The sequence below is a fragment of the Saimiri boliviensis genome, chromosome 17 (assembly GCF_048565385.1).
Source record: "Saimiri boliviensis isolate mSaiBol1 chromosome 17, mSaiBol1.pri, whole genome shotgun sequence".
Lineage (NCBI taxonomy): Eukaryota > Metazoa > Chordata > Mammalia > Primates > Cebidae > Saimiri > Saimiri boliviensis.
This window is the reverse complement of record NC_133465.1, coordinates 17,123,119-17,144,522: the sequence shown is the minus strand read 5'-3', so window position 1 is coordinate 17,144,522 and position 21,404 is coordinate 17,123,119. Positions and strand designations below refer to the sequence as shown.

The 21,404-nt window shown below is 59.0% G+C and overlaps 2 protein-coding genes across 11 annotated transcripts in view; one reads left to right on the top strand and one right to left on the bottom strand.

Moving 5' to 3' along the window:
* Positions 1-9,851, top strand: part of FAM83G (family with sequence similarity 83 member G) — a 33,799-nt gene extending 23,948 nt beyond the window's left edge. For both annotated transcript variants that reach the window (XM_003929278.4, XM_010339898.3), the window contains exons 5-6: positions 306-1,575; positions 6,929-9,851. In XM_003929278.4, coding sequence (XP_003929327.1) covers positions 306-1,575; positions 6,929-7,318 — 1,660 coding nt within the window. In that variant the 3' untranslated portion in view covers positions 7,319-9,851. The remainder of the gene's footprint in view (positions 1-305; positions 1,576-6,928) is intronic.
* Positions 1-21,404, bottom strand: part of SLC5A10 (solute carrier family 5 member 10) — a 74,619-nt gene that overhangs the window by 42,862 nt on the left and 10,353 nt on the right. For 6 of the 9 annotated variants that reach the window (XM_074388258.1, XM_074388257.1, XM_074388262.1 and 3 more), the window contains exons 2-8: positions 20,906-20,977; positions 20,425-20,529; positions 19,992-20,051; positions 18,382-18,486; positions 9,211-9,580; positions 7,459-7,664; positions 2,121-2,256 (exon numbers count right to left, since the gene is read on the bottom strand). In XM_074388258.1, the coding sequence (XP_074244359.1) occupies positions 2,121-2,256; positions 7,459-7,664; positions 9,211-9,580; positions 18,382-18,486; positions 19,992-20,051; positions 20,425-20,529; positions 20,906-20,977 (1,054 nt within the window). The remainder of the gene's footprint in view (positions 1-2,120; positions 2,257-7,458; positions 7,665-9,210; positions 9,581-18,381; positions 18,487-19,991; positions 20,052-20,424; positions 20,530-20,905; positions 20,978-21,404) is intronic. The other 3 variants (XM_074388261.1, XM_039476269.2, XM_039476268.2) reach the window with 1 other exon arrangement.

The window sequence follows — 21,404 nt, the reverse complement described above, 5'->3', positions numbered from 1 at the left end:
ACCTGGCAGCAGCGGCCACCACATGCGGCACCACGCACGGTGATCAGGGCCTTCCCAGGCTGCTTAGCAAATCCTGCACCAGCCAGAGAGGAACACAGCGCCGTGCCATTTCCAGAGGCAGGAATGGGCTCTGTGTGACCGACCTGCTTGACATCCCAGCCTCAATCTGACCCCACAGCATGTCCCTACCCTCTGCCCCCATTCACTTCTTGATCCCTACGGTCTGAGGCTCAGCAGCAGCGGTGCACGGGCCGGGGGAGGAAGCAGGGCCCTTTGCCTGACCAGCGCTCCTCCCTCTGTTGCAGCTTCACGTGGTCAGCCTCACGGACGGACCGGAATGTGATCTCCGTGCTGTCTGGCCAGGTGGTGGAGGTGTTTGACCGGCAGTTCCAGGAGCTGTACCTCATGTCACACAGCGTCAGCCTCAAGGGTATCCCCATGGAGAAGGAGCCGGAGCCAGAGCCTATTGTGCTGCCCTCTGTGGTCCCCCTGGTGCCCTCAGGCACCGTGGCCAAGAAGTTTGTCAACCCCAAGTACGCGCTGGTAAAGGCCAAGAGCGTCGACGAGATTGCCAAGATCTCCTCTGAGAAGCAGGAGGCCAAGAAGCCCCCAGGGCTGCAGGGCGCGGTGTTGGCCGAGCACCCAGGGGATCTCCCCGAACTGCCGCCACCCATCCACCCGGGGCTGCTCCACCTGGAGAAGGCCAACATGTTTGAGTACCTGCCCACGTGGGTGGAGCCGGACCCGGAGCCTGGCAGCGACATCCTGGGCTACATCAATATCATTGACCCCAACATCTGGAACCCCCAGCCCAGCCAGATGAACCGCATCAAGATCCGTGACACCTCCCAGGCCAGCGCCCAGCACCAGCTGTGGAAGCAGAGCCAGGACAGCAGGCCCCATCCAGAGCCTCGCCCTCCCCAAGAGCCTGGTGCCTCCCAGGACAGTATCCCAGCTGCGAATGGCCTCCCGCAGGGGGACCCTGAGCCATTGCCCCCTGTGCCCAAGCCCCGGACAGTCCCTGTGGCGGACGTATTAGCCCAGGACAGCAGTGGTATTGGCTGGGCGCTGGAGACCCCCAAAGAGGAGGCTCCCCAGAATGGGACAGACCACGGGCTACCCAGGACGGCAGGCCCAGGCCACACCCCGCTCCAGCAGCAGCTATCTGTGACCCAGGATGACCCCGACGGCCTCGGGGTGGGGCTTCCCAATGGGCTGGATGGGGCGGAAGAGGAAGATGACGACGACTACGTAACCCTCAGTGACCAGGACAGCCACTCAGGCAGCTCCAGCCGTGGCCCCGGGCCCCGGAGGCTCTCCGTGGCCTCTTCGTCAGTGTCAGAGGAGTACTTCGAGGTGAGAGAGCCCTCAGCCCCTCTTCGGAGGCGCCACTCGGAGCAGGTGGCCAATGGGCCAATCCCGCCACCACGCCGGCAGCTGAGTGCCCCCCACATAACCCGAGGGACCTTTGCTGGACCCCTGGGTGGCTCCCCGTGGGCCCAGAGTCGGGGGAGAGAAGAAGCTGACGCGCCGAGGAAGATGCAGGCCCAGCGCTCCACAGACCAGGAGACACAGGTAGGCCCGGGTCCCGCACGCCAGCCACCCAAGAGCCCGAGCTGCTGTCTTCTGGGCGCCGATGACTGCAATTCCCTTGTTATGGATGGGGAAACGGAATAACAGGCAGGGTTGGAACCGCTCAGGGCCATATGGAAGGCCATCATTAACACTGGGGACCCTCGGTCCCAGAGGCCTGAAAAGGCAACCTAAGGAAATGCACGTTTCCCCGAGGCCTCAAATGCCTGTAGTTAGAGGATCGTAATGGCACCTGCCAGGTGGGTGGCACAGTCCCTAGTTTGCAGATGAGGAAACGGCGGGGCACAGGGATGTTCATTTAAAGCCTGAGGTCACACAGCAGTAAGTGATACCTGTCCCGACCTTGTGCCAGTCCACATCCATGCCAATCCCTTTGATTGTGGCCCCAAGGCGCACTCTCCCCACTGCCCAGGTTGGGAAGCAGTTCACATCTATCCTTCACCTCTCCTCCTAGTGACCTTTGCAGGACAAGGACCCAGAAGCCTGGGTGCCCTGCAGCCTGGCTCAGTGCCCAGAGCCCATCCTACCTGGGAACAGCGCACGGCTGATCATTCCTGGCATGATGATCAGGCCCATGGGGAGCATCTTGAGGTAGCTGGCCAGGATGGAGCCCGCCTTGGCATGGTTCAGGTCCCGGGCCGACAGTGACCGCTGCACGATGACCTGGGGTCGGAGTGTGAGAGGGAGTGAGTCTGAGCCTGAGGGACGCTTGTGTCAGAATCGGTCCTTGGTGGGCCTCAGGGAGTGGGCATGACGCACGATGATGTCCCATTAGCCCCCAACCTGCCCAAGACAGCCACACTCAAACCCCGATTCTGTCAGCAACCACCAGGAGAGCTCGCTCCGGCAGGCCAAGCAGCAGGGGCTAAGGTACACTCGCTCCCATGGATGGAGTCCCTGTACCTGTCAAAAGGGAAGGTGTGATCCTGCCCAGCCCACCACCCCTGGCAATTGTCAGGGCTAAAGGAGACCCTGGGTGGGGTGGTCTCGGGGATGCCACACCCCTACTCTCATCTCCCGGACCCTCATGACAGCAGCTGGCACATTCATGGCGCCAGGAGCAGACAATGGTGCCAACTGTGTGCATGGCTGGCAGAGTTCAGGAGCTTTAAGATCTGGGGTGGGAAAGCTTGCCGTTCAGTAGCAGAGGGAGACTAGAAGCTTCCTGAAGGCACCGGCCCTTCTGGGAGCCTTCAGCACATCCTAAGGGCTTTCCAGATTCGTAGGATGGGAGGAGGGAGCAGTCATTTGGATCCGTAATATCTGAGATCCTCCCAGCTCTGATATTAAGATTCTACTTCAAAAGAGTTACTTTTCAAGCAGCTTTATTGAGATATGCACATACCATAGAATTCACCCACCCGAAGTGTACACTCCCATGGTTTTTAGTGTGTCCACAAAGTTCTACGACCTACGACTCTGAAACACAGGTAGTTTCCCTTTGTGGTTCCACGGTTGAAGTCACCACCTGCAGCTCAGAAGCAGGAAGCCTCTGTGATTTTAACTTATTTTCTAAGCATGCTGGTTTATCGGAGAGCTCTCAGCATTTACCCCTAAGCTGTGGATGTTGAGGAAACATTGATTACAGAGGCTGGGAGGGCCTGCGGGCTGCGGCTTCTGGGGGCAGGGCAAGCTGCTGTCCTTCCTGCTTCTCTGCCAGCTTGTGGTGATGTGGGACAAGTCCTTGCCTCAGAGAGTTAGGGGACAGTGGTTCCCGCCTGTAATTCCGCCAAGGCAGGCGGGTCACAAGGTCAGGAGTTCGAGACCAGCCTGGCCAACATGATGAAACTCCATCTCTACTAATGACACAAAAAATTAGCTGGGCATGGTGGCAGATGCCTGTAATCCCAGCTACTCGGGAGGCTGAAGCAAGAGAATCGCTTGAACCCGGAAGGCAGAGGTTGCAGTGAGCTTAGATCGCGCCACTGCACTCCAGCCTGGGTGGCAGAGTGAGACTCCGTCTCAAAAAAAAAAAAAAAAAAAAAAGAGAGCAAGAGAGAGTTAGATGGTGGTTCTATCTAGGTGCTTGGGAGAGAAGCATTTCTCTACGACCCTGTATGTCTTTCTGCCTTTGGTGGGACATTTGCCTCCATATTTCAACTTGTGCTCATGGCAACGGGGCCTGGGACAGCTGCTGTCACCCCAGGTGGAGAAGCTGAGGCTGAGTTTCCGTGAGCTATGAGGCCTGCCAGTCCTCCTGAATAGGTCAGAGGCTCTCCCCACCCCCGAGTGTGAGACAGCAGGGCTGCGTTCTCCCCTCAGATGTCAGCAGGCCATGGCTCACCCCCACCTCGAAGCACTGGCGTCCAGCCCCAGCCAGGCCCTCTTCCCCGAGGAGGTCAGCACCCACTCCCTGAGTGGCCATTTCACCTCAGGCCCCTCATCTGCAAAATGAGGAGTGTTATTGAAAGGACTTAAGTGGGGCTGCTCGTGTAACCAGCCACGCCTTGCCTGGCTCGTCCAGCGCCTCTGGTGAGTGTGAGGTCCCTTTATCAGTGAGTGAGTTTTGGGGTGTGGCCGTCGGAGTCAGCACGCTGCCCACAAAAGCTGTGGTTGCTGGTATGACGGAGGCAGCTGCTGCTGACTAAGGGAGGACACCTGGACTGGAGCTGCAGCATCAGCAGGTGACAGAGCTGGCAGGACCCCGGGGGGCCTTCTGGTCTGTGCACCACCCTGTTTCACAAACAGGTACACCAAGGCCCGGGGAGGGGCAGGGACAGAGCCCAGACGGGAGCCCAGGCCAGGGGTCTGCCCGCTGGACCCTCTGCCTCTTTGTCACTGGTTTTGTTTCTGGTTAGAAAAATGCCACCTACTGCCGGGCGCGGTGGCTCGCACCTGTAATCCCAGCACTTTGGGAGGCCGAGGCGGGTGGATCACGAGGTCGAGAGATCGAGACCATCCTGGTCAACATGGTGAAACCCCGTCTCTACTAAAAGTGCAAAAAATTAGCTGGGCATGGTGGCGCGTGCCTGTAATCCCAGCTACTCAGGAGGCTGAGGCAGGAGAATTGCCTGAGCCCAGGAGGTGGAGGTTGCGGTGAGCCGAGATCGCGCCATTGCACTCCAGCCTGGGTAACAAGGGCGAAACGCCGTCTCAAAAAAAAAAGAAAAAGAAAAAGAAAAAAAAAGAAAAATGCCACCTACTTATGGATAGATGGATGAGCCAGAAGACAGAGAATGGCCCACACCTGGAATCCCAGCATTTTGGGAAGGCGGGCGGATTACTTGAGGTCAGGAGTTTGAGACCAGCCTGGCCAACATGGTGAAGCCTTGTCTCTACTAAAAATACAAAAATTAGCCGGATGTGGTGGCATGTGCCTGTAGTCCTAGCTACCTGGGAGGCTGAGACGGGAATCACTTGAACCCAGGTGGCAGAGGTTGTAGTGAGCCGAGATTATGCCACTGCACTCCAGCCTGGGTGACAGAGCCAGACTCTGTCTCAAAAAGAAAAAAAAAAGAAAAAAAGAAAAACCTGCTACGGTCTCAGCACACGGAACTGCTCCTCCCTTCTGACTAGACCGTGGGGGTCCTGGAGGGCTACCTTGGCCACAGAACAAAGTGGAGTCAGACCTCTAGGTGTCCCCAGAAACCCCAGTGTTAGTGAGCGTCACACAGAGACCAGGAACCGGAAGCAGGACTAGTGCCTGTGCTTCTGGACCGAAACTGGGCGTCCGCCAGGCAGACCCAGCCCGAGGAGGGGGACGATGGGAAGCAGGGCAGAGGCCTGGCTGCGGCTCCGATGCTGGTCAGTGCCCTGGACCACCTGGGGTCAGTGGCGTCCCTCCTCCACCTCCCTGTGTGATCCTTTCTGGGCCTCGGGCTTCTCATCTGTGCAGTGGGGCCCGCCCAACCCTGACCCCAAGGCCAGGACATGTGCAGATTAGTTTGGCCTTGATGGGAAAATCTCCTAACTGATGTTGCACCCAGAGACGCCTGTGCCAGGCCAGGCCCATGCTGCATTGGGAGGAAGTGGGAGGTGGCCGGGGTAAAGGGGCTCAGCCTGGCAGGGTACCACATGCCTTGTATGCCCTCCATGGCCGACCTTTCACCAGCCCCTGGCCCACTGGGGCTGGCCCTCAGCCCTCCCAGAAGAGCTAGGCAGATGCCTGCTGTGAGCCCACAGGCTCCCTAGGAAGCCCCCAGCTGGGGCATGGCTGATGTGGGCAGCTTATGAGCCCCGCTTGAGGACCACATGTTATAGATGGGGAAACTGAGGCCCAGCCTCCCAGAGCTTCTGATGCTCCCAGCTGGGGCCAGTTCTTCTGCTGGAACCCAGGGAGGATCTCTGGCCAGATACTGACCGAGCCCGTGCTGCTTGGGAGAGGAAGAGCCAAGTCGGGAGCCAGGGGTCACTCCACTCTGGGCTCAGATCCAGCTCTGTCTCTGGCCTCACTGCTCTGGCCTATGAATGGGGCTGGCTGGGGAGGCCACATGGGAAAGGCTTGTGTAAACACTGTCATCATTCATTCCACAGAGACTGGCTGTGACTGCCTTGTTCTATGGTGGACTCCTGGGGCTGGGGCCAGAGGCGTGGATAGTCGTGGGGCCTGTGCCCACCTTTTCACAGGCCTTTTCCCACCCACATGCTCCCTGGAGCTGCCCATGGCCTTTGGGACAAGCAAAGCAAGGACACCATCTGCTTCTGCCCAGAGACGGGAAGCAGCTCATCTGAGGTCACCTGGAGGGCTGGTGACAGGGTCTTGGGGGCAAGGCCAGAGTAACCCTCCTGCACTCAACAGAAATCCCTGCACTGCCTCTGACAACTCCATTCAGCCCGTTTCCAACCGCATCCAGTCCTGTGTAGGGATAGAGGAGGCCAGGGGCGTGGGCTGCAAGGGAGCTGCCTTGCTACACCCACAAAGGGCAGGATTATTCCCATATTACAGACGGGGGAACCGAAGCATAGAGTGAATAAACCAACTGGTTGGCCGAGTGTGGTGGCTCACGCCTGTAATCCCACACTTTGGGAGGCTGAGACAGGTGGATCACAAGGTCAGGAGCTCAAGACCAGCCTGGCCAACATGGTGAAATCCCGTCTCTACTAAAACACAAAAAAATTAGCCAGGCATGGTGGCATGCGCCTGTAGTCCTAGCTACTCAGGAGGCTGAGGCAGGGGAATCACTTGAACCTGGGAGGCGGAGGTTGCAGTGAGCCCAGATGGCGACAAACAAACAACAAACAGAAAAACCAACTGGTCTAGGCCCACTGGATGATGAACGGCAGAGCCGGGAGGTGAACCCAGGTCCGCCGGCTCCCGTGTGGCTGGGCAGGGTCTTGCGTTGGGGCAGGGTTGGCCCTTCTTGCTCAGCCTCACTCTCCACTCTCTCTCTCCTAGGGCCAGCAGTTCCACCATCACAGGGTCTCTGCCTCAGGGACTAGGGATAAAGATGGCCTCCCAAGACCCCCTAGATACCACTCTGCTGCTGATGGCGTCCAGAGGTCTACCAGAAACGCAGGCCCAGCCGTGGCCGGCCCCCACCACTGGCAGGCCAAGGGAGGCCAGGGACCCCGCCTGCTGCCAGATCCTGGCAGCCCAAGACTGGCCCGAAACGCCCGCCCCCTGACCGATGGCAGGGCCACTGAGGAGCATCCAAGTCCCTTCGGAATCCCGTATTCCAAACTGTCTCAGTCGAAGCACCTCAAGGCCAGGACGGGTGGTAGCCAGTGGGCCTCATCCGATTCTAAACGGAGGGCTCAAGCCCCCCGGGACCGCAAGGACCCCTAGCAGCCTGTCCCAGCCTGGACCCACACCTTCTGAGGGCCCAGCCCAGACTCATGGTGCAGAGGGCAGACGGGCCGCCTGGGCCTGCCAGAGACCGCTGGGACAGCAGGAAGGTGGGATGGGCAGGCTACGTTGGCACTCACCTGGTCGGTGCACCAGTACCAGGTGGCCATGATGGTCAGGCCGAAGGTCATCCCGGTCCATGGCAGGTCCCCTGTGTGGGGGTCTCGAAACATGTGCATGGCGTCTGCACGCGGCAGGTGGCAGGTGGTGTTGGCAATGGTCCTGGAGGGAATGGCCCGGGCGTAGGCTGCCTCCAGCTCCCCATAACCGCCGATCTGGTCAAAAGCTGGAGGGGTCGGGATGGGACAGGGACGGTTTGGTGTTTGGGCTCCCGTGTGCCTGGGCCCTGACTCCCTGGACTCCCTTTGCCTTCATCTCACAAGAAACTTCCAGATGCATCAAGCTTGAGTTTTCCCACCTCACCGTTTCCAGTGTGGAAAGGCGTGACGGTAGAGGGTTTCTTTAAAAAGGTGAATTTGAATGACTATTTTATTTGTATTTAAAATAATACTATTAAGTGAGCATTTTGCACATGGGCACCCCAGGGTCCTGCTAGCCCGGCAGGAGTCCCTGCTGGCCTCTGGACACCCATCGGGCCTTGGGCAAAGCTTCTCAGCCAGGTTTCCGATTGTCGATTCAAGGAAGCAAAAGTAGTTTTTCTTGGCATTCGAGGACCTTCCTGAGGCTTCTAAAGTGTTCATCCTGACCCGGGGCACCTGAAGGGTGTGATTTTGGCAGAGCTGAGAGTGGCTGGTGGTGACGTGGCCCCAGCCCCCTGCGGCACAGAGAAGGGAGACAGAAGTCCAGAGGGGTGGGGCCTCCCAGCAAGGCCACACAGCCCTTCTGGCGGGGTCAAGCCCAGAACACCTCACTGTCCTGTCTACCTCGGGGTCAGGGCCCTGCACGGCCAAGCCCTGGCCCGTCTGTGTTGATGTCACTTGCCTCCCTTCCAGACTGCGCCTGGCTGCTGGGATCCCTCTCGGCGGTGGGTTCCAGGGACACCAGAGCCCCTGGTCTGAGAGGGAGAAGCCTGGATGTGGGAAAACCCCTGTTCCCACCCCAGGCCCCACTCCCTGGCTTTTTCCAAGTGGGACATGGAAGAGGTGGCCCTGCTGCTTGGATGCTGGGTCCCGGCATCACTGTCCCCATAGAGCCCAGGTCAGGCTCTGTATTCAGACCGAGAGTTCATGTGAGGCTCAGAGCAAATGACAAGTGCCATTCAAGGGTTAGAAACTGCCCAACCACAGGGTCTCTGAGTCTGGACGAGTCTCTGCGGGCTCCTCCTGGCGCTGTTTACATGCTTCCAGGGATGGTGAGCTCACTCTCCGGGCAGCCCTGTGAGCTGCCTGCCTGTTCCGGACTAGTATCACCACTCTCTCCGAGCTCTCTCCTTTCCTCCCTGGCCTTTGTGCTGCAGGGAGTAACATCGGCCCTTGGGATTTTGTCCATGCTTTTAAACAGCTGGAGGAGCCGCCCAGGCAGTTCTGTGGTCTCCGGTTGTGGGTCTCACACCCGCCTCCAGCCCCACCTCACCGGCAAGCGCTGAGCCAGGGCAGGTGTGGCTGGCCCTGAGTTCCTGAGTCAGCTCCTTGCCAGGGCCAGAGCTGGTAACAGCGGGGCAGTGGGGTGGGTAGCCTCTACCAGCCAGGGCAGTCCCTAGGGGGGCAGCAGGGGGCTGACTGCCTAGTGGCTCAACCTCCTGAGCCTACCCACCCCCAGCAATGCCACCCAGAGCCCCGACAGCAGGAATCCTGCAGAGTGCCGGGCAGTGCCAGACTCCACAGGGCTGGCCGTGGGGACAGCCCCGCCACGGCCACAGACCGTCTCCTCACCTTTGACCGTCAGGATGATAGCCCCCACCACCATGATGAGTGTCTGCAGGGCGTCTGTGTAGATGACAGCGGCCAGGCCCCCTGCAGGTGGAAGCAAGGTTGCTGGAGGGGCCCTGGGCCCAGGGAGGAAGGGCTCAAGGAGGGACTTCCAGGGCTCCTGCTGGGGCCACCCCCCGGGCTGCTCCCTTGGGCCTGTAGGGGGAAGTGGTCTTCTGTCCCCTTTACGCGTCTCCTGGCTAGACTTCCCTGCCGTGGGTGCCATACCTGCGATGGTGTACAGGGCCGTGATGGCGAGCGTGAGGACAGTGGAGAGGTAGAAGTTCCAGCCCAGGCAGATGTGCACAAACAGAGCCCCCGCGTACAGGTCCAGCTGCGGAGGGAGAGGGCCTGGTGTACAGCTGACGTAGCTGTTAAACCCAGGGCTCCAGCAAGCCACTCCCTGGGTGACCTCAGGCAGGGCCCTCTCTGGGCCTCAGTGGCTTGTGGATAAGGGGATGAGACCCCACTCGCCTGCCTGCATCTGGGGGGCCATTGTGAGGCTGGAGGAAGAACTGGCCATGGAGAAGCTGCAGGCTGTATGTGGATGTCAGGGACGCTACTGTTACTAATAAAGTCCAAAGTGGCCAGCGCCCTTCCCAAAAGCCTTGTCGTTACTGAATCTGGCCCCTTCCCCAGGGATTAAAAGGTGGAGCCCTGTCCCCTCAGTTCCCAGGGGGACTTTGATGAGGAGTTTGTGAGGAGTCTGAAGACCAGCAGTCCTCAGGAAACGCGTGTGCTGGGGCGGCCGGGGAGCAGAGGGGCGGTAAGCCCCTGGGAGTGGCTCACAGGCTGGATCCCAGGCTGAAGCTGGTTTCTGGATGGACTGGACACGCACAGCCCCTGCCCTCCCAGAGCCTGGGGCTGCGCCTCCTAAAGGCAGGAACGCTAGCCTGGAGGCCAGCCTCAGCTTGACATGGGGTTTACAACAAGAACCCCACCCTCCACCTGGCAGTGGGGGCCCAGAGAGAGGGAGGGCAGGAGCCCATCCTCCAGGACGTGGGCTAGTAACAGGCTCCACCCTGCCCCACCCCTGAGTTCCTAAATCTACTGTTCTGCCTCGGCTCAGGAGATGGGAGATGACCCCCACACAGCCTCTGGGACCAAGAGCTTCCTGAGAAGGCTGGCGCCCTGCACCTCCTTGACTGGGGGCACATCTGTACGCAGCCCAGGAAGCGCAGGCCCTAGGCCCTTTCCGGCTCCCCAGAGCCTAGCCCAGTGAGCCCGGCTGCAGGGATCCTGCCTCCCCCGTCCCAGGCACAACGGCCAGGCTGGGATGGGATCTGACCGCAAAGCCTGTGCTTCCTGTAGTCTCCCTCCGGGTGCCTCTCCCACCCTGTTTTAGAGAGACCAGCCAGTTTGGAAACTGGAGAACCCTGGCCCCCTCGCTCTGGTCCTTGGCTTTGACTCTGTGTGTGTGTGTGTGTGTGTGTGTGTGTGTGTGTGTGTGTGTGTGTAGGAAGGGCAGGTAGTTCAGGGGAAGGTGGGGTAGGGGGAAGGGACTTCTCCAAAGCGGGTACCTGGTAGGTATCAGATTGGAATTGTCAGGAGAGGGAAGGCCGAGAGGGGGCAGGAGGCTTCTAGAAGGCCACAGCAGCAGCCCGGAAACTTCTGTCCCACAGTCACCGCTCCGGACTCTGGCTGGACCCCGGCTGCCTTTGGGCAGAACCCAGCCCTGTGTGCCTGGCCTCAGGCTCTGCCCATGCCAGACACCGGGTCCTTCATCCGGTGCCCAGCACTTAGCTCCTCCAGGCCTCTGTTCACCAGCTCACCAGATTCCCTCTGTTCTGGAACATCTCAGTTTCTGCCTCTGATCTTTCAAAACAGCCATGCCAGTCCCTCTGCTCCTTGGGTACATTGCTGGTGCGCCCTCCCTCCTGCCTGCCCTTCTTTCCCCGGCAGTGGGCCCCAAAGACTGAAGAGAAGTCCCACAGGTGCAGGAATGGCACTGGCAGGCGTGTGGGGTAGGCCTTTAACTGCTGTCTCCCCTGTAGACTGACTGACACATGGCGCCATTCACTGGCCCAGTAGGTGTGCGGCTGCCTGCAACTCCCGGGAAGCCCTGGGTGAAGAATTCAGACATCACCTAGCCCTATCCAACCCCTCCTGCAGGCCAAGCTCTCTTTTCTGTGGGCCCAGGCAGGCTTCAGCCTGACGATGCCAAGAGCCACACGGCCTTGGCTCTGTGTCCCTGGTATGCCGTGTCCCAGTCACGTGGCTTTGAGCCGCTTCACGCCCTGAACCTCAGTGGCCCTGATCTGTGTCGTGGGGAAGTGGGTGTGGAGCACACATAGCCAGCCACTGGCCCCTCCGTCTCTGCCCGGGCCCCACAGCCCCTCTACCGCCTCTCCCAGCACCGGATGCTCCCTGGGACCATCTGAGAGGCCAGCTCTCCTCTCTGCCTCCCTCCCCGGTGACTCGGGAGCAACTGCACAGTCTTTTTTTTTTTTTTTTTAGACAGAGCCTTGCCCTGTCACCCAGGCTGGAGTGCAGTGGCACGATCTTGGCTCACTGCACCCTCCATTCCCAGGTTCAAGCAATTCTCCTGCCGCAGCCTCCTGAGTAGCTGGGACTACAGGTGCCTGCCACTATGCCCAGCTAATTTTGTATTTTGGTAGAGATGGGGTTTTGTCATGTTCGCCAGACTAGTCTCGAACTCCTGAGGCGAACAGGTGATCCGCTCGCCTCAGCCTCCCAAAGTGCTGGCATTACAGGCGTGAGCCACTGCACCTGGCCCAGAGTCTATTCCAACTCCTAGAAGGCACGAATGGGGAAGCTGAGGCCCAGAGAGCAGAGGAACTTGCCCATGGAGGCAAAACTCTGGCAACAAAATCAGTAAGACTGTACCAAGGAACGCCTCCCTCTCCCCCACCCAGGATGGGCCACTCCCGGGGCACAGGCCGAACCAGGGCCTCGGTCCAGGCCTCCACCCACAAGGCCAGAGCAACTGATCTACCCCCCAACTCAGTAGCCTGATCCAGGCTGTGGTCCAGACGTTCCCGCCTGCTCCTGTGATGTGGCCCCACACTCACCCTGTACACACTGTCCTTTGCACCTCACTGCTCCCTCCCCAAGCAGGACCCCCATGATTCCTCCCTTCATTTTGTACCCTGACACCCTTCTGGCCCTTCACATCGCTGGTCATCCCCCAGGAAGCTCTGCTGACTTGCCACCTTTAACAGGTGACAAATGTGCCTATGTGCCACATGCCGCCCTGATGTCTTTCAGGTCTCCCCCAGTGCTCATGGCACCCCACCAGGTGGGTGTGATAATCCACTCCACTCCACAGCGTGGAGTATCTGGGCATGGAGAAGTGAAACGACCTTGTCAAAGTCCCACCGTCCTAAGAAGTAGGCTCCAAGGACATACGCTTCCTGCTGGCTGGCCTGGCAGGTCCAGAGCTGGAAGCTGGTGGGCTGGGGCATGGGGATGTGGAGGGGGTAGCAATGACCGAGAGAAGAGGGGTAGTGGGGGCCATGCAGGGCCTCTGCCAGGCGGGGGTGCGCCTTATTCCTGGAACGGTAGAAATGCAGAAGCTTACGCTTGCAATCCCAACACTTTAGGAGGCCGAGGCGGGTGGATCACCTAAGGTCAGGAGTTCCAGACCAGCCTGGCCAACATGGTGAAACCCCGTCTCTACTAAAAATACAAAAAATTAGCCGGGCGTGGTGGCGTGAGCCTGTAATCCCAGCTACTTAGGAGGCTGAGGCAGGAGAATTGCTTGAACTCAGGACATGGAGGTTGCAGTGAGCTGAGATCGCGCCCTTGCACTCCAGCCTGGGTGACAAGAGTGAAACTCCGCCTCAAACAAACAAAACCCAGAAATGCAGAACCCTAGATTTTCCTCTGCACAAGCTGAATGCAGGAGGACCAGTGAGGGATTTGCAAGAGGATCGGGCCCAGGGTCGGGGCAGCAGAGGTTTCGGCGAGCGGGTGTGTGTTTTGGAGAGGGAATCCAGAGCAGCGGCCGGTGGGTCGGAGGCAGGGAGTGTGGCAAAGAAAGGGAGCCCTGGAGGATGGTGATGACCTCTATGGAAATAGGTGAGGCTTTGGGGCACCAAAAAGATTTGGGAAGAATCACTGTCAATGCCTAGTGTCAGTGTAAGGCTCGGCCCTGCTTCTCTGCTGGCCCACGAAGGATGGAGGATACAGCCAGGCACGGTGGCTCACACCTGTCATCCCAGCACTTTGGGAGGCCAAGGTGGGTGGATCACAAGGTCAGGAGTTCAAGACCAGCCTGGCCAATATGGTGAAACCCAGTCTTTACTAAAAATACAAAAATTAGCCGGGTGTGGTGGCAGGTGCCTATAATCCCAGCTACTCAGGAGGCTGAGACAGGAGAATTGCTTAAACTCGGGAGGCAGAGGTTGCAATGAGCTGAGATTGCCCTATTGCACTCCAGCCTGGGTGACAGAGCGAGACTCTGTCTCAAAAAAAAAAAAAAAAAGTGGGTGGGGGGGGATGGAAGATACAAGTTCCATGAGGGAAGGTGGTCCAGTGGGGACAGGGCAGAGGCCCAGGCCAGGGCAGCCGGAGCACCAGGGTCGGTTCCCAACCTCCTTCAGCCTCAGACACGCCCTGGAGTGAAGTTTCCGTTGACTGGGAGAGGGAGCGAGACTCCTTCATGCACGTGGGAAGCTTGGGAGCCCACCAGATTCTGCACCACATGGCCCACGAGTCCTCTCAGCCTTGCTCCCTCCCTGCGTGCTGGGCTCCGGCCCCTGCCAGACCCCAGTGGTGGCTAGATGGTGCCAGGAGGGGAGAGGCCTGCTGCCAACAGTGTGCACTGTCTGGGAGGGCCGCTGCGAGGCTGGCATTTCCCCCCAGGCCGCTCTGTGCCCGGTGAGCCTACTCCCTGCTCCTGTCTCTCCATTCTCCTTCTCTGACCCCGCCCGTGTTTGCTGCTTTTATCACACGTTTACCACTTTTTATGATTTCCTTGGTCTGTTTCCTTACCTCTTCTGTCTAGAAAGCATCTGTGGGTATGGGGTGCTCACCCAGGGCCTGGCACAAAGTAGGTGTGCAATAAGTAGGCACTTTGCGTAAGGCAGAGAGTGACAGCCCAGAGCCCGCAGGCCAAGCCCAGTTCTGCCTTCCGGGATTGTCTGCAGCCACTTTCGGGCCCCAGGAGCAGAGTTGAGGAGTGAGGACAGAGACCGTGTGGCCTGTGAAGCTGAAACGATTTACTCTCTGACCCTTCACAGAAAAAACGAGCTGAACCCTGGCATAGATTCTCTCACCTAGACCCACGAGGCAGCCCTGGGAATGCACCAGTGAGCACATGCCCCAGGCGTTCAGAGTCCACTGTGGGAGAGTGAGGAAGGGGGGCCATGGGAGTGGGGGTGAAGAGCGAGAGGGTGGAAAGGCTTGAGGGATGTGAGAGAGCCATGTGGATATCGAGGCAGAAGGTTCCAGGCAGAGGCCATAGCAAGTGCAAAGGCCCTGAGGCAGGACCATGCCTGGTGTGTTCACGGAAGCGCAAAGAGGCCAGTGTGGCTAGAGAGGGTGGTGGCACGGGGTGCAGGAGGGATGAGGTCAGTGAGAGTGCGAGCAACCCCGTGGAGGACCTTTACTGCAAGTGACATGGGGCATCGTGCCCAGTCCTGCTATTTTCCAGAGGTTCAATGACCGACTAGAGCCTCACAATGATGGAGCTGGACGTGGGTCCCCTGGTCTGAGGGTCGGGTTGGTGATTCTCCCTGCTCTGTCGTCTCAGGTCCTCCTGTGGGCCAGTACCCCGCCTGAGGGGTGATAGCAGGCACCCTAAGATCTCCGTCCACACAGGCTGCGGCCGGGACGGGTACTGAACGCACAGACACGTGAGGCATTCCCGGGGCTCAGCCCAGTGAGGTCGGGGCCTCTGGGGACTGGCAGGGCCCATGCACTTCAAATGGCCGGGGTAGCCCCAGTCCTCTCGCAGCCAAGCCCAGCAAAGAGCGTGCCTTGAGCTTCGCCCTCTGCTTCACCCAGGCAGCCCCAGCGTCGGTTCTGAAGCCCAGCTTTGATGTGAGTGGTGCTCCCTGTTTTATAGTTGGGTGAGCTGAATCACCCCATCACAAAGTGGAGTTTGAAGGGCCACGACCTGGTTCTGACAGTGGCGTCGGCCTGGCTCGCTGTGACCTGGGCCTCGGTGGTCTCATCTGTAAACTCGGAAGGCTGGATAAGATTGTCCCAAGGCCGGCCGGGCGCGGTGGCTCAAGCCTGTAATCCCAGCACTTTGGGAGGCCGAGGCGGGTGGATCACGAGGTCAAGAGATCGAGACCATCCTGGTCAACATGGTGAAACCCCGTCTCTACTAATGGTGCAAAAAATTAGCTGAGCATGGTGGAGCGTGCCTGTAATCCCAGCTACTCCGGAGGCTGAGGCAGGAGAATTGCCTGAACCCAGGAGGCGGAAAGTTGCGGTGAGCCGAGATCGCGCCATTGCACTCCAGCCTGGGTAACAAGAGCGACACTCCGTCTCAAAAAAAAAAAAAAAAAAAAAAAAATCAAAAAAAAAAAGATTGTCCCAAGGCCCTCCCACCTCACTGAGCTCTTTCCTCTGCCTTTCTTTTCTTTTTTCGGAGACTCAGCTCACTGTAACTTCCACCTCCTGGGTTTAAGCGATTCTCCTGCCTCAGCCTCCCAAGTAGCTGGGACTACAGGTGTCCACCACCACGTTCTAATATTCTGGTATTTTAGTAGAGATGGAGTTTCACTGTGTTGTGCAGACTGGTCTTGAACTCCTGAGCTCAGGGAATCCACCCATCTTGGCCTCCCCAGGTGCTAGGGTTATAGGCGTGAGCCACCGCACCTGGCCCCTCTGCCTTTCCAGAAGTCCCGCCCAAGACACCCACTTTCCGCCCTCTCTGAGTGTGAAGTATAACGCTACTGCAGAGAAGCTGGCAGGGGGAAGCAGGCTGAGAACGCTGTGCCCATGACTCAGCCTCCCTCCCTCAGCAGACCTTGCTGGGGCCTCCTCACAGGCCTGGCCTCCTCCTGTCGCTCTCCCCTCCAGTCTACCCTCTGGAAGTTTCCAGAGAGCACAAAGTATAAGCACGACCCTGTCGCTCTCCTGCTTAAACACCACCCCCTCCACCCGGGCCCCTTGGGCACTTCAGCCTCTAACAGTCAGACCTCCCTCGTCTCATCTCTCAGTGCAGGCCAGAGGCTGAAAGCTGGCAGCTGACGGGCAAACGCGGCACCCGAGCCTGTTGGGTGTGAATGCTGGGGCTCGGCCTCTGGTTTGCTTTTGTCCCCACCACTACCTGTTTTTTTGTTTTGTTTTTGAGACAGAGTTTTGCTCTTGTTGCCCAGGCTGTAGCACAATCTCAGCTCACCGCAACCTCCGCTTCCTGGGTTCTAGTAATTCTCTTGCCTCAGTCTCCCGGTTAGCTGGGATTACAGGCATGCGCCACCATGCCCTGCTAATTTTGTATTTTTAGTAGAGATGGGGTTTCTCCATGTTGGTCAGGCTGGTCTCGAACTCCTGACCTCAGGTGATCCACCCACCTCAGCCTCCCAAAGTTCTGGGATTACAGGGTGAGCCACCGCGCCCGGCCTACTGCCTGTGACTCACTCCTGGCTTCTCCCTACACTATTCTTTATCTGGGCCCCAGAAGTGTCTGACTTAGTGACCGCCAAAGTCTAGTCCTCCAGACATGCCCACCCCCAGATGCATCCTGCCTCTTCCCACCTCTCTCCTTGTCATTTGCTCCCTACCACATCGACATCCCCGTCTCCCTCGGAGCCCAACTCGAATGCACCCCAGCACCCCGCCGTGTCTCTTCGGAGCTTCACGCCTGTCTGTTCCATGCATCCATCTACTCCTCACCACAGTGCGAGCCCCTGACAGGCTGGGGCCGGGGCTTGTTTATTTCTGTATCCTGGCTTCCAAGGAGGTGGCTGGCATGGGGGTGGGGTAGAGACCAAGAGATGCAGGAGAGGAAGGAACAGTGTGAGCAAAAACTCTAAACTCAGCCTGATGGGCAGGCCAAGACCACGCCCCTCCGGACTCTAAAGGGCTCTCTGAGAAGGCAAACCTCCTATAGGGAGAGGAGAGGACGGGTCGGATGCTGCAAGGGACCCCCGTCGGAGCCCAGTGGGGGCTCTGGGTGGACATTCTCAGGACCCCATTCCCAGGTAGCCCTGCCCACAGCTCCTGGACGACCAGCAAGGCCTCTACCTCTCTGGTCTCTGTGCCTCCGTTCCCTGCACTGAATCGACTCCTCTTCTGGGTTGTCCTTAGTCCCAGAGCTGAATGAAGAGGGACCCCAGGGTGCATTTGCCTCTGAGGAGAAAGCCGGGCCTCACCGGGCACTTCCCATCGACACAGCAGCCCTCACCAACCTCACAGGAGGTCTGCCACCCTCCTTAAGGGCACGGAGACCTGGGGGCCTCAGGGGATACGGTCGGCTCCCTCAGCCAGATTCAGGCAGCTCCAGGACCCAAGCCCCTTCAGAAGCCTGGGGCTGGACGAAGCTGGCTGCCCCCAGGGACTTGGAGTGAGTGCAGAAGGCCTGGTGTTGCCATGAGGTCACGAGGAGGGTTGGGACAAGCTCCTTCCCCTGCCTGGGCCGTGGTTTGCCTCTCTCTCTGTGAAGTCAGCGGCTTAGACAAGGTAAGCTCTATGCTTCTCATGACCCTGACATTCGAGGTGTGTGCCTGCTCTTAATATCCCAGTGGGACCTGCTGTTGGTATGCCAGGCCCCCAAGGACAGGTGTCAGTGATGGAGCCCACCAGCCTTGGTGTGAGAGGCAGGTGCGCTCAGTGCAGACCACATACGGCCAAGACCACGTGGGCTTTTGGCGCCCCCTCGTGGGAAGTCCTGGCTCACCGCAGTGCCGGCCCCAGGACTGACCTCAGACTGAGAACTATCCTAATACCCTGTGTCTAGAGCCAGAGGAAAAGCAGAGGTTACCGGGTTGTGTTCTGTCCCCGACTAGGGCTGGCTGCTGAACCTACACCCTGGGGACCCTGGACCACCTGCCAGAGTTGCTGCATGACCCTGGGCAAGTCCTTGTCCCTCTCTGGGCCTCAGTTTGCCCAGCTGTTAAACAAAGCAGAGATGGATGAGAAAATGTCAGGTCTGCTTGAGGGGCCCACAGACTGGGGATGTTTCCATGCTGTGCTGGCAGGAAGCAGGGGGCAGCTTACCGATATCTTGGTGAAGACAGACATTAGCAGCGACAGGACTGACAGGTACACGCGGATCCGCTGGCCTCCGTAGCGCTTCTGAATGTACTCAGGTAAGGTGACGATCTGGGGAGGCACATGGTAGGGGATAAACATCCCCCAGACAATGCCCAGTGCTCCAGGCAGGGCCTGCCTCAATCGCTCTGCCTCTCCCCCTGCCGCAAAGCAGCTGTAAGCCTCTCAAGGGCAAGGCCCAGGCACTGACCCCTGACAGCCCCAGCACCCGGCCTGGAATCCCAGGTTGCTCCGCTGCGTCCTGAGGGTGTCAGGGGAGTGGCATGCTGAGATTCCAAGACTGGCTCTTTAGGGCTGAGACGAGGAATGGATTAGAGGGGCCGTGACTGGAACAGTGTCTGCATGGCCAGGGCTGAAGAAGTGGGCAGAGTCAAGAATGGTGCAGCAAGGTGTACGGTCCAGGTGTGTGGCCCAGGTGTGCAGTCCAGATATGCAGTCCAGGTGTGTGGCCCAGGTGTAAAGCCTAGGTGTGCAGTCCAGGTGTGTGGCCCAGGTGTGAGGCCCAAGTGTGCAGCCCAGGTATGAGGCCCAGGTGTAAGGCCCAGGTGTGCAGTCCAGGTCAGGTGTGCAGCCCAGGTGTGCCGTCCAGGTGTGCAGCCCAGGTGTAAGGCCCAGGTGTGCAGTCCAGGTGTGTGACCCAAGTGTGCAGTCCAGATGTGAGGCCCAGGTGTGCAGCCCAGGTGTGCAGTCCAGGTGTGTGGCCCAGGTGTGCGGCCCAGGTGTGCAGTCCAGGTGTGAGGCCCAGGTGTGCAGTCCAGGTGTGAGGCCCAGGTGTGCAGTCCAGGTGTGTGGCCCAGGTGTGAAGCCCAGGTGTGCAGTCCAGGTGTGAGGCCCAGGTGTGCAGTCCAGGTGTGTGGCCCAGGTGTGAAGCCCAGGTGTGCAGTCCAGGTGTGAGGCCCAGGTGTGCAGTCCAGGTGTGAGGCCCAAGTGTGCAGCCCAGGTGTGAGGCCCAAGTCTGCAGTCCAGGTGTGAGGCTCAGGTGTGAGGCCCAGGTGTGCAGTCCAGGTGTGCGGCCCAGGTATGCAGCCCAGGTGTGAGGCCCAGGTGTGCAGTCCAGGTGTGAGGCCCAGGTGTGCAGTCCAGGTGTATGGCCCAGGTGTGAAGCCCAGGTGTGCAGTCCAGGTGTGAGGCCCAGGTGTGCAGTCCAGGTGTGAGGCCCAAGTGTGCAGCCCAGGTGTGAGGCCCAAGTCTGCAGTCCAGGTGTGAGGCTCAGGTGTGAGGCCCAGGTGTGCAGTCCAGGTGTGTGGCCCAGGTATGCAGTCCAGGTATGAGGCTCAGGTGTGTGGCCCAAATGTGCAGCCTCTGTGCCCAGCTGGATGGGACATTATTCCAGAGATGCAGCACTCAGGGCAGTGGAAACCAGCCAAGAAGGCACCCAGGCTGAGGTCCAAGGGGACCTACCTTAACAGGTTTATAGAAATGTTAGTTGGGCTAATAGCAAGACCAGGCCTGAGAGTTCACCACTCCTGATGTGAGGCCACAGTGATCCTGCCCATTACTACCACCAACTTATACAGACCCAGTGCCCCGGCTGGAAGCCCCATGAGTAGACTCACTTCCGAGGAGATGTAGATGGGTACGAACACCCACGCCAGCGCCAGCAGCACGTACGTGGCCTGTGGGGACAGAGGCAGGTGCGGACTGCAGGTGTGGCACCTACAGCTCTGCTGCAGACACACAGCAGGCATGGCTGGGACAAGCCATCTGGAGGCTGGCTTCCCTCAGCCCCTCCTGACTTGCCATGAGACCCTGGGTGGCTCCTTCCCCTCTCTGGGCCTGGGATAAGGCCCACAGCTCCCTGCCAGTCGTGCCATCCAGCACCTTGGTATTCTGAAGACACGATTTGGCCCAGGAACAGCACTGCATAGAGCCCACATGGACATTGGCTGACACCAGCCGCTGGTAGCTGCCCCCCTCCAGAGCTGGTCACGGTGACCACGAACCCTGTGCCCCAGCCCTCCCACAGGCTGCCTGTCCTCCAGGGCTCACATGCCACTCGAAGCCTGCCACGGCCACACCTCCTGCAGCGCCTGAGCCTGCCAGTCCAATGAAGAGGCCAGAGCCCTCGCTGCTGGCAAAGAGGGAGGCTCCGATCTGGAGGAGAGAAAGGGAAACGCATCAGCACAGGCTCACTGTGCCAGCCTCACCCTGGGCCTAACAGCTTCTCCATCCTCACAAACCTAAGCAGGGTCCTAGCCCCACTTCACGGATAAGAAGCCCAGGGTGTGAGTTCCACCCATGACTAGCTGCACAGCCAAGGAGCTGACATAAGTTTCAGACTCCAAAGTCCCTGTCCTTTACACTATTTCTAGCAGCTCAGTCCCACGCCCCTCACTTGGGGACCTCCTGCCAGCCTCTGGCCTTTTCCATTGAATAGGACTGGCTCAGAGATGCAGGTGCCAGCCAACCTGGGTGTAAGACACAGCCTCACGGACAAAGGAGGGGGTGTGAGAAGTCAGGGCACACTCACCGGCCACCATGTCATGTCCCGGCCTGCCAAGAAGTATCCATTCACCGTGTTCCTGCTGGCCCGACAAGAGGACTGCAAGGACAGAGAGAAGAGGCACGAGTCGGAAGCCGTGCACTGCTGGTGGGAATGCAGAACGCGGCTGCTGCTGCAGAAACGGCGTAGCAGCTCCTCAAAAGGTTAAGCACAGAATCACCATGTGACTCAGAAGTTCCACTCCTAGGTATATATCCAAAAGAACTGAGAACGCACATCCACTCAAAAACCGGTACAGGAATGTATTCATAGCAGCATCTTTCATAATAGCCAAAAGGGAAAACAACTCACGTTCCTATTGACTGATGAATAAACAAAATGGGGTATAGCCTATTTAAGGAAATATTATTCCGTCTTCAAAACAAATGGAGTTCTGCTGGGTGCAGTAGCCCATGCCTGTAATCCCAGCACTTTGGGAGGCTGAGGCAAGCGGGTCACTTGAGCCTAGGAGTTCAAGACCAGCCTG